We start from the raw sequence: 11,047 nt of genomic DNA on the forward strand, positions 1-11,047 counted from the left end.
CCCCCCTTCTTAAACTCTGAACTGACACCCAGTTCAGCTTTCATAAAAGCCCCTAACCATAGCTTTGATTCCCTCCTCAGCTCGGTCCTTGACAACCCCCCTTCCACTTAGCTCTGACACTGCTCCTATGGTGACCCCTCAGACTCAGCTCAGACACTCCCACCCCAGGCTCACCGCTGAGACCTTCCCCTCCTTCAACTCTGAGCTGACACCTTTTCCCCAGTTCAGCTCTCATATTACCCCCTAAACTTAGCTCTGCCTCCCCCTTACCTCTGTCCTTACACAGACACACAGATACACACACACACACACACACACACACACACACACACACACACACACACCAGCACTGACACCGCCCCCATGCTCAGCGCAGACACCCCTTCAGTTCTAACCACACCCCCTCAGGCTCATCGCTGATGCACCCACCCCAGGTTCTGGACGAATTGCCCCTCCAGGATCACTGTTGACCCAGCCCCCCAAGGCTCAGCCCTGATACCCCACCTTCTTCAATCTGAGTTGACACACTATCCCCCTCAGCTCAGCTCTGACACACTGGCCCCCCCAAACTGACTCCCTGAAGGTCACCGATACCCCCACCCCAAGTTCAAAGCTGACACTCCCACCCCTAGCTCAGTTTTGACTCCCCACCCCCACCCAACTCAGATGACTTCCCCCTCCCCATTGGATACTTTTGCAAAGACAACGGCCAATAAGGTCCTGAATGGATCCCAGGGCCAAGAGTTATTGAAGGACCTAGGGGGTGGATGGGGACCTAAGGCCCCAGGCCATTTGTCACAGCTGGACTACAGCTGGAAAATCGGGCATAGAGGGCTATGTGACTTCCCCTGAGCTTGGGAGAATTCTGAAAAAGTAGGGGCTGAGCAAGGGGCCACTTCCCAGCCTCAGAGAGCCCTCCCTCCCATCCTCTCCCTCTCCTTTGGGAGCCCAGGCCTGAGGAGAGCAGAGGCTGGCCCAGCCCAGGGCATCAGCCCTGCCGAAGAGGAGAGAGGCAATGAAAATGCCTGAGTTCAGGGCCCAGGCTGCCCCTCTCCCTAGGGACCAAAGTGTGGCTTTGCCTTATTTTGCAGCCCTGGTAGTTCGCTTCCTCACCAAGAGATTTATTGGCGACTATGAGGCCAACACCGGTGAGTCCATCCAGCTCCTGGGCCCTGGAGGGCCCAGAACCTTCCCTCTTCTGCCCAGGCCCCTCCCCCATCTCCCCAGGGACAGCCTTTGATTCATAGTGGAAAAACTCTCACCCCACCCCCATTCCAGTGAGGCCAGCAATACGTCTCCCTCCCCTCCCCCCCCTTCCCATCCTGCTGAGGAAAGGGGTGAGGGGAGGGGTGGGTGAGGACCCAGAGAGATGCTGCTGGCCTGGCCTCCCAAGAGCAGAAAAAAGCCCGAAGTCCCAGAGGCCCTCGGGTAGATCACTATGTCTTCTTCCCTGGCTGGAGGATGAGGGCCTGGTGCTTATGGAATATCGACAAGCCAAGTCTGAGGTTCCAAGGTGGCTAGCTTAAGAACCTGGGCTGGTGGCTCAAAGCCTCAGGGGCTCAGCAGGCTTGGAGACCCCTTGCAGCTGGGGCAGGGGGGAAAGGGGGCAAGACCAGAAACTCCCAGGATCACAGCTTTCGAGCTGGCAGGAGCCAGCAAAGACATCGGGTCCAGCAGGGCAAGGACACGCACCCATTCAGCTCTTGGCCAAGTGGCTCTCTGCCCACTCCCAGATGGCCTGGGTTTTCCCTTCCATAGAGCTGGAGTAATGGGCCAGGAACCAGCAGGTCATTCTCTCCCACGGGCAAGTCATTTCAGTGTCCACATGAGGAGAATTCCAACGGAGCTTGTCTGGGGCGTAGTGGTAAGGGAGATGGATTTGAACTCAGAATGCCTGATTCCGGGACTGGTTCTGCTGTTTTATTACTATGTGACACTAAGTCACTTCCCCTCCCTGGTCTTCAGTTTCCCCCTCTGCAAACTGAAGGGGGTTGGCTTTGGTTAGATGATCTCTGAGGACCTTTCTAGCTCTGATTCCATGGAATCTGCTCACTCACGCTTACCAGCCTCAAATTGTTTGAAGAGCATTGAAATTACTGACCATGGGGAAGGTGCTTGGGAGGGGCTCCAGTAATGCATGAAGGTAAGTACTGTCATCCAGAATGAATAGACCACAAAGACTCCCTAGCCATAGGTAAAGACCATACAAATGACAGCCATTATCCTGGAGATGGCACTGTTTCTGAACCTCAGTATTCTGATCTGGAAAGTGGGACTAATAATACATGTTCCACCTCCTTCACGGGGTTGTTTGTGAGGAAAGCACTTTGAGTTATTATTACTATGGTTAATATTATTATTATTAATATATGGCTATATTAGGATCATTGTGACCCTCAGTCTTGTTCAGCAGTCAGATTCTCCATGGTGGCCTGTTTTTGCCAGGGCTCATTCCCCCTCTCCTCTCTGCCTCCTCCCTGCTTGGGAGAAGGGTTATTTCCTTCTCAGACCTGCTTTTGCTTTCTTGCCAATTTCCCTCTTTGTTGCCCACATCTCCTTTCCTGTCCTTGGCCCTCTTGACCAGGCCTGCCAAAAAATCCAAATCACTGAGACGTCTCCCTAACTCTCGATGGGCCACCTTCTTCTGGTCCAACCACTGGCCACAGTGAGGGAAAAGGAATGGAACAGTCACTCTGTCAAAGGCATGGGCATAGTGTGACTCCACCCCTCACGAAGGCAAACCATCCAGGACAACCCACGAAGGGAATCAGCTGGCCCCTAGCAACAGCTTGCAGCCTTAGCAACCAGCATGTAGCCAGGTGTGATAGTAATGGAATATAAAGATTCCCCTGTATTGGCTTGGTTTTCAAATTGATTGTGTTAAAACCCAGAGCTTGTTAATCCCACCTGTGGGATGGACTTGTTGATGTGAAAAGAAAGTCCTGAACTGGGAGGAGCTGGTGACATAGATTTGGAGAGACAAGAGAGAGGCAGGAGAACTTTTTTTGGGAAGCAGCACCTCGTGGAGGCAGAGAGAGACTGAAAGAATTGCTGGGGGCCACTTTGAATTGCCCTGGACTTTTCTTCTTAGCCAACAGCCAGGTTCCAGGACTTCTTCAACAAAAGGACTGTCTTTCACCAGTGGACAAATCTGGCAAAACAACATCAAAACAGACAGACAAAGTACCAGCAAAACAGCCCTGTCTCCTCAGTCCTTGGCAGCTCAGGGGGCAGGTCTCAAAAGTCCAGGGCAATTCAAAGTGGCCCCCAGCAATTCTTTCAGTCTCTCTCTGCCTCCACGAGGTGCTGCTTCCAAAAAGTTCTTCTGCCTCTCGTCTCTCCAAATCTACGTCACCAGCTCCTCCCAGTTCAGGACTTTCTTTTCACATCAACAAATCCATCCCACAGGTGGGATTAACTCTGGATTTTAACACAATCAATTTGAAAACCAAGCCAATACAGGGGAATCTTTATATTCCATTACTATCACACCAGGGCATTCTGGGATCAGGGAAGGCCCCAAAAGCCAGGTGCATTCCTTGGTATTTCAGTCTGGGCATGCAGTGGGCCTCCTCTGCTCACCAGGAAGCCTGAGTGCTGAGATCTCTTCCCAAGGGAACAAAAGCACACGCTCTCAGACTTTCCAAAAAGGACAATCAAGGAGAGATGTTGCTAAGGTATATATAAGAAATGTGGGTATATGTGTAGATAGTGGGATGTCAGAATAGGAAGGAAATAAGCATTTATTAAGTGCCTTCTATATGCCAGACCCTGGGCTAAACTCTTTACAAATATCCCCTTTAATCCTCACAACCCTGGCAAGCAGGTGCTATTATCATCCCCATTTTACAGTTGAGGAAACCGAGGCAGGTGAAGTGACTTGCCCAGGGTCACACAGCCAGCTGGCTTTGAAATCAGGTCTTCTTGACCCCAGCCTGAGTATTCTATCCACTGTACTCTCTTGCTGTTTCTAAGAAGTCAGGGTGTCCAAAGGGGTATGTTGTGAAGGGGAGGGTCAGACCTATTCTATTGGTCTTGAGAAACACCCTCCACAGATGGAGATTAGCAAGCCCCCCATAACTTAGGGTCACAGAGAGTTGCCTGCCTGGGGTACTGAAAGGCTACAGGACTCTACAGCCTGTATATGTCAGAGGCAAGACTTGAACCCCAGGCGTTCCTGACTGCCTCTTTTTCTCCAGGAGTGGCCTAATGCCTGTAGTGTTTGTATATAGGGGAGAGGTGACATTAACTCCCATTTTCCCCTCCCTTTAAGGGTTATACAGTGCATTCCTCAAAGCTACTCTCTGAGGTGGGTAGTCTTAAATATTAGTATCCCCATTTAATAGATGAGGAAACTGATACTAGACTCTGAGCAACAAAGTGGCCCTGCAGCTATTAAGTAAGGTCTCCTGACTCTAAGCCTGACACCCTTGGAATGGGCCACTGTCCTGGGCTCCCTGGGGAGAAGTGGATTTAAACTTGGTTTCACACCACCCAGGCCCCATCTCCTGCTCCCTGGAGGACCTGTCCCAATCATTTCTCCAGGAAGAGATGGAACTGGTGTCCCAAATGAACATCCTCTGTCTTCTGCAGATTGGTACCTTTGTGAGCTGGCATGAGGCCTTCCTCTGCCCCCGCCCTTCTTGCCGAGGCTCTGCTTTCTCCCCATGACCTCACTCTGCCTCAGTGAGCCTCCAGTTTCACATCCTCACTCCCTCACCCCAGTCCCAGTGATTTAGCATCTGTCAAATGCTTTCTTCTAGATTATTGCCGCCTACCCCCTAGGTAAATGGCAGCTTTGACTCAGCCTGAGGAGGGGGTCTCTGAGCAGCCAGTCACAAGGCCTTCTTCCCACTCAGGCTATTTGTTCTCCTTCTTAACAGAGATGCCATCTGAGTTTTGAGCTGTGTTTGAGCTGGAAGGGACCTTCTGAATCATCTCCCCAAAGCTAACACATTAGGTCTAAAGAGACCCTACAGGTCCCTTATCTAGCCTAGCCTGCCTCAGTTTACGGCATCTGGCCAGAGTCACACACCCCAACCCCCTGACTTCTCTTGGTCTGGTGATCTTCATATTCTTTTGTGATCTTTCTTCCATCAGGTTCCTTATACTCTCGCCAGTTCACCCTTGATGGGGAAGAAATCTCTCTCCAAGTTCAGGACACCCCCTATGTGGCCCTGGAGGTAAGAGCTTCCTTCTTGGAACTCTTTGGGTATTTGCTGATCTTCTGGCTGGCTCAAAGTCATCCAAAACACAATCAGATGAGGCAGGAAACCACCTCGGGGTGCTTTTGGAGCACAAAAGGTGCCCAAGTCCTTAGTCTAGGGGCCCAGGGATATAATTGAGGGAGGTCAAAGGAGGTGGCCTTTCCTCATAGGCTCTTTCTTGAAGAGCAAATGCACCTGGACTCTCTGCCCCTGGGCCTGGCCTCCTGGAGCTATGGCAAGGTGCCTGGGGGCCCGTTCTTATTGGCCAAAAGAATCTAGGGGCAGTCAGCACCTTATCAGCAAAGCTTTGAAACACAGGGGCCAGAGTGACTGCCCCCATTGGCAGCTCTAACCCAGAACCCAAATAGGGCCTACAGAGTTGACCAAAATGGTCATCTCTTCGAAACCACAAGGAACTCCCCCTTAAGTCCTATTCATGGACTCATTTCATTCTTTAAAAAAAAGGCATCACCCTGAATGTTTTCTGTACTGCCCTTGGCCTCTGTCTTTCCAGCCTATCACTGGGCTGCAGTAGGAAGGGTGTAAGAAAGTCACATTTTTCCACCCAAGTGATCTTCCCTGGAGTCGAGAAAGGATTCCCCCAGTGCCACAGCCTCTAGGGCAGCCAACAACCATCCAAATGAAGGAGAGGGGAGGAGCCCAGACCTAGAATATGTTTAGTTCGCACTCTGGTTTGATTCCTTCCCAGAGGTCAAGGCCCATAGAGGGCCAAAGATTTGGACTGGTGAGATGGGAGGGAGTTGGAGAGGGATGGAAAGTGAGTGGAGAAGATGGAGGGTGGAAGTGGGGAGGGGGAATTGGGAGTAAGGGAAAGGGAAATACAAATAAATGAGGGAGGTAAGTGGGAGGGAGAGAAGGGAAAGGGGATGAGAGTGAATGCAGATGAGATCAAGTAGAGGGGTGAGAAGCAGAGGGGGAGGATCTTGAGTGAGTGGGGAAATCAGGAAGGAATCAAAGAAGCTAGATGGGTAGAGAAATGAAGAGGGAGAGGGATGAGGTGGAGAAGGAAAGGATGGGGGTTGAGTGATAACAATGGACACCAGTGGGTGGAAAGAGGAAAGCCTATCTACTTTGTCAGAACTTTAGCCTACCATAAATGTTCAAGTGTGACAGCTAAGGGAAGCCACTTACATACTGGGCTGGGGGGAGGGAGGAGCGTCTGTGGGCTGCCATCCCAGGACTTGGGCAGTGACTGGTGAACTCCAGAATTATCCCTTGCCAAGGCATTTCTTCCAGGAAGCAAAACAAGAGAAAATGAGTTTGATGGGTCTTTGCATTTTCTGAATAGACAATTCCTCCTGGAATGTATCCAGCGACCATCCCATCTGATACCCAGCTGGTTCTAGTGAAAAATCCCATTAATATATAGGACCACAAGGGACTTCCAGGGAGGAAGGTTATCAGGGCCCATTCAGAGCAAGAACTTCCTTTTAATCCCACTCAGTCAAAGGAATTGATATATGCATGGGAAGATGGGGGAGGAGAGTGTCAGATGAAAATCTCCTCCTTAGACATCATTGGGTTCAGCCCAGTCAGTAACAAGTGAGGCCTTCCCACCTTGGTGCCCCGAGTGCTCTCACTTCTAGAAGAGTCTCCAGGGTTTACCACCCCCAGCAGCAAGAAAGTTCTTCCTGGTGCCTAATATAAGTCAGCTCACCAAACATGTATTTTATGTCTACCCTGTGCTAAGCATGGAGGGTCCATGGAGGGCCTCACAGAGCTTATGGTTTAACAAGGAAGATGAGAGATGTACACAAATCCTTACTAAGTTGAAAAGAAAATCCAGATGCTGGCCACGATGGTCAATTGAAGGAAATGAGGACATTTAATCAAGAGAAAAGTCTTATGGGTGGACCTAATAGCTGTCTTCAAGTATATAAAAGAAGAGAGATTAGGCAAGCTGTGCTCAGCCCCAGAAGGCAGAATTTTCTCCTAGATGAATGTGGACAAGAGGCAGATAAAAGCAAAATGCGCTGCCTTCAGAGGTTGTGAACTCCTCTTCACTGGAGGCCTCCAGATTTCAGTCGGAAAGACCAACCAAATATTTAGGGAAAGGGAGATGTTGTGGGGCTTCTTTGTCAGGTTTGGGAAAGTTTAGTTGACCTCTGAGAGCCCTTCATGTCTGAAATTCCAGGAGGCAGATAAATAAGATACGAGGGAAAAGATGATATGACCGAAATTGTGCTAAGGGCTCTTGGGAAGGTTCGAGGAGGGAGAGAATTGGGAGAGCAAAACTTGTTTCCCTAAGACACCTAACCAGAGATGAGATGTGAAGGAAGGACTTTCTGGAATATCCTCTGGGCATGGTTCTGTTATCTGGCTCAGCTATGAGCAAGGAGGGACAGAAAACCAGATGGGCTCAACTCTTCCACTGAGGCTCCAAGAAGCCTTTCATGGGAGATGGCAGACAAGTTGGGAAGGACCTTCACAGACAGGCTAAGGATGTCAGATTGGACCCTGGAGGTGCAAAGGAATCACAAAAGATGTTTGGGGAGAGGAGGAATATGGGCAGGCCTGCACCTTAGGGAGCTCCCTTTGTCCTCTGGGCGAAGGATGGATTAGAAAGAGAAGAGACTGGAAGTGGTTAAGACCCCCGCCATCCACTTAGTCACCCAGGTTCACAAGCTCAAAGCTCTTCTTCACTCTCCCTGTCTCTGTCTCTCTCTCTCTGTCTCTATATCTATCTCTGTCTCTCTGTCTCTTTTTCTCTGTGTCAGTCTCTCTCTCTCTTTCTGTCTCTGTCTCTCTCTATCTCTGTATCTTTCTTTCTCTCTTTCTCCCTGTCTTTCTCTGTCTCTTTCTCTCTTTCTGTCTTTGTCTGTCTGTCTCTGTCTCTTTCTGTCTGTCTCTGTCTGTCTGTCTCTCTCATCCTGTGCCCCCTGAATATCCCATTACTAGCCAAGTCTTGTCATTACTACCTCTTATATCACTTACATCTGTCCTTTTCTCTTTACATTATCACCATCATAATTGAAGCCCTGGTCACCTCTCTGCTGGACTCATTTAATGGTCTCCCTATTTCCAGTCTCTCCCCTTGCAATCCAGCCTCCACACAATAGCCCCAAATAATCTTCCTACATCACAATTCTGACCATGTCATTTACAAATCTTTACGATTTCCTTGTTGCTTCTAAAGAAACCCTTCACAGACTGGTTTTGGCCTGGCTTCCCCAGTGGATTTCCTAGTACTACCCTTCACACAGTCATATGCTCCACCTCTCCCTCCCCCCCCTTCCCCTCGCCAAACCGGCCTACTTTTAAAGCTGGCTCCAAGTTCAAAATTCTGTGCACAGCCTGTCACATGCCTGGAGTGCTCTCCCCCCTCACCTCTGCCTCTTAGAAGCTTCAGATCATGTCCCATCTCCTACAGGAAACCTTTTCTGATACCTCACTCATTTGTTCCTGTTCTCTTTCTCCTCAAATTAGTGTGCCTTTATTTACTTCTCTGTGTGTGTAGACTTAAACTGAGATCTGGTCTATGTACCTCACTCCAAGAGAACCCAAACTCTTGAGAGAAGAGACTGTTGGATTTCTGACTTTGTGTCCCCAACACAAGGGGTAGTGTTTAAGCTGGAGTAGATGGCAGGAAGATTGTCTCCTGCAGCCGTTCTGGCAGGAGATGATGGGGAGGCCTTGAATTGGGGTCTGAGGCAGCTCCAGGCGTATTTCAGGGTCTTTAACCTTTAATGGGCCTTCTTGTCCCCTACTCCCCTTTCTGCCTTGGATTTCCATACAGGAGAATAGCGAGGTCATCATTTGCCAGGAGCAGGTAAACCGCTCCATCTATTGGGCGGACGGATTCGTGTGCGTCTACTCCATCACCGACCAGGCTAGCTACCGCATCATCCGGCCCCTGTACCAGCACATCCGCAAGATTCACCCCAATGCCAACATCCCCCTGCTGCTGCTGGGCAACAAGGGTGACCTGCTCAGGGCCCGCCAAGTGTCCCCAGATGAGGGGGAGCAGCTGGCCGGGGAGCTGGGTGGCAGCTACTCAGAGGTGTCTGCCCGGGAGAATTTCGACAGCGTGAATGATGCTTTCCAGCAGCTCTGCCAGCTGGTGGGCCGCATCGGGGGTGGCGGCAGCGGCCCCAGCGTTGGTCCTAGCGCCAACGCCAACGCCAATGCTGCCGCCTGCAGCAATGTCTGTGTGGAAAAGCGCAGAGGCCTCCACCTGGCCCGCCCCAAGTCCCCCAACATGCAGGACCTGAAGCGGCGCCTGAAGCAGGCCCTCTCCTCCAAGAGCAGGTCCGCTACTGCCCCAGCCCCAGCCAACAGCATCTGAAAAGTCCCGGCATGGGGGTAGGGGGAGGTCCAGCTAGGAGACCCCTGGCTATTTATGGTTCTATTTTGTGTTACTGGCCTTGTGGGTTTGTGGTTATGTTGTGGTGTGCCCTTGCATGTGTGTTTGTGTTCATTTTGGGGGGGGGGTGAATCAAGGGCCCAGAAGGAGAGAGCCCAGCCCAGACAGTTGAATGCCCATGGACCAAGACACCAGAGTCCTTAGTTTGGGTAAGACAGGGCAGGGACCAGAGGACTTGAAGGGGTAACAGCTTCCCTTTCTGATCAATGAGAAATACCAATCCTCACAAGAACCCTGTGAGGTGGGTCCTACAAACATTTTTCTTCTCATTTGACAGAAGTGGAAACTGAGGCTAAGACTTAAAACCAGGTCTTTTAAGTCCAAGTACAGTGCTCTCTTCACTACATCCCAACTGCCCCATCCATGCTCTAGGGAACCTCAATTGGCTTTAGGAGACACCCCAATCCTCCCTTTCCCCCAGTATTGGAGCAGAAACAAGGCAAGTATTACTGACTGGGAGGGTTCCTTGGCGGGGAGGGGCATCTCCCACTGGTCTACAGCAAGTAGAATGTAAGCTCCCTGAGAGCAGGGGTTATCTCGCTTTTGTATTTGTGTTTCCAGTGCCTGGAAGGTGGTAGGTGCTTAATAAATGTTTATTCATTGACTGATTGGTTGATTGAAGGGCGGCAGCGCCCCTCCACTGAGGCCCTGTCCCCCACCCAAGTGCCCAGGCTTCAAGAAAATGTTCTAGAGGCAGCAGGGGACAGTGACAAGAGCACTGGGTTCAAGTCTTGGTTTTGTTGTGTACTAGCTGTGTGACCTTGAACAAGTCACTAACTGCTCGATTTCCCTACCTGTCAAAATGCGCCTTGGACTAGACTACATCCTGTATGGTTTCTTCTAACTCTAAAACCGTCTGATCAGTATGCAGCCTGCAGGCAGCCATGCAGGTCAACAGAGGCCATGTGGGCCTCTGGTGTTCTTCTCTCATCTCCATGCCCAGAGCCCAAATGGCCAGGTCTGTTCTCCCTCCCCCTCCTGCTCGGCTGTTCCTCTTGGCCTCACTGCCTTGTGTCTCCCTCCACTTTATGGATCAGCTCTGGGGAACCTTTTGTCCTGCTTCCTCTCCTTCCCCTTCATTTGTTTCAGGCATCCAGGACATCACCTCCCCTCCCTTCAATCAATGGCAATGTTCCCTCTGGTTTGATCTGGACTTGTTTTTCCCAAGATGCTCCCAGGGGGCCTCTTCTCCAGAGTTGGTGAATGAGTCCGAGTCCCGGTCTACTGGTTTTGAACTCACATGGCTTCACCCTCCCCCCCCTCCCAGTTTGTTTGTTTGTTCCTCTTCTCCAAACCTGGTGTTTCTCAGCTTCTCTTTTTTGGAATTGGTCGGTTTCCCCCCCTTTTCTCCACAGCTGCCCCCAACCTTTTCAGTACATTCTTGGGGTCCCAAGGACATTTACTACTGCAATTTGGGGATCTCATATTTTTGAGCCAGAAAGGGCCTTACAGGCTA

The 11,047-nt window shown here is 50.7% G+C and overlaps 1 protein-coding gene across 1 annotated transcript in view; it reads left to right on the forward strand.

Annotated features, from left to right (window-relative positions):
- Positions 1-10,195, forward strand: part of LOC138177335 (ras-like protein family member 11A-like) — an 11,640-nt gene extending 1,445 nt beyond the window's left edge. The window contains exons 2-4 of the mRNA XM_069108482.1: positions 1,092-1,148; positions 5,101-5,183; positions 8,965-10,195. Coding sequence (XP_068964583.1) covers positions 1,092-1,148; positions 5,101-5,183; positions 8,965-9,513 — 689 coding nt within the window. The 3' untranslated portion in view covers positions 9,514-10,195. The remainder of the gene's footprint in view (positions 1-1,091; positions 1,149-5,100; positions 5,184-8,964) is intronic.
- Positions 10,196-11,047: the final 852 nt, after the last annotated feature.

This window comes from Petaurus breviceps, unplaced genomic scaffold, assembly GCF_028583685.1.
Source record: "Petaurus breviceps papuanus isolate PSGF00001 unplaced genomic scaffold, PetGlider_PUasm1.0 90386, whole genome shotgun sequence".
In the NCBI taxonomy this organism is placed as follows: Eukaryota; Metazoa; Chordata; class Mammalia; order Diprotodontia; family Petauridae; genus Petaurus; species Petaurus breviceps.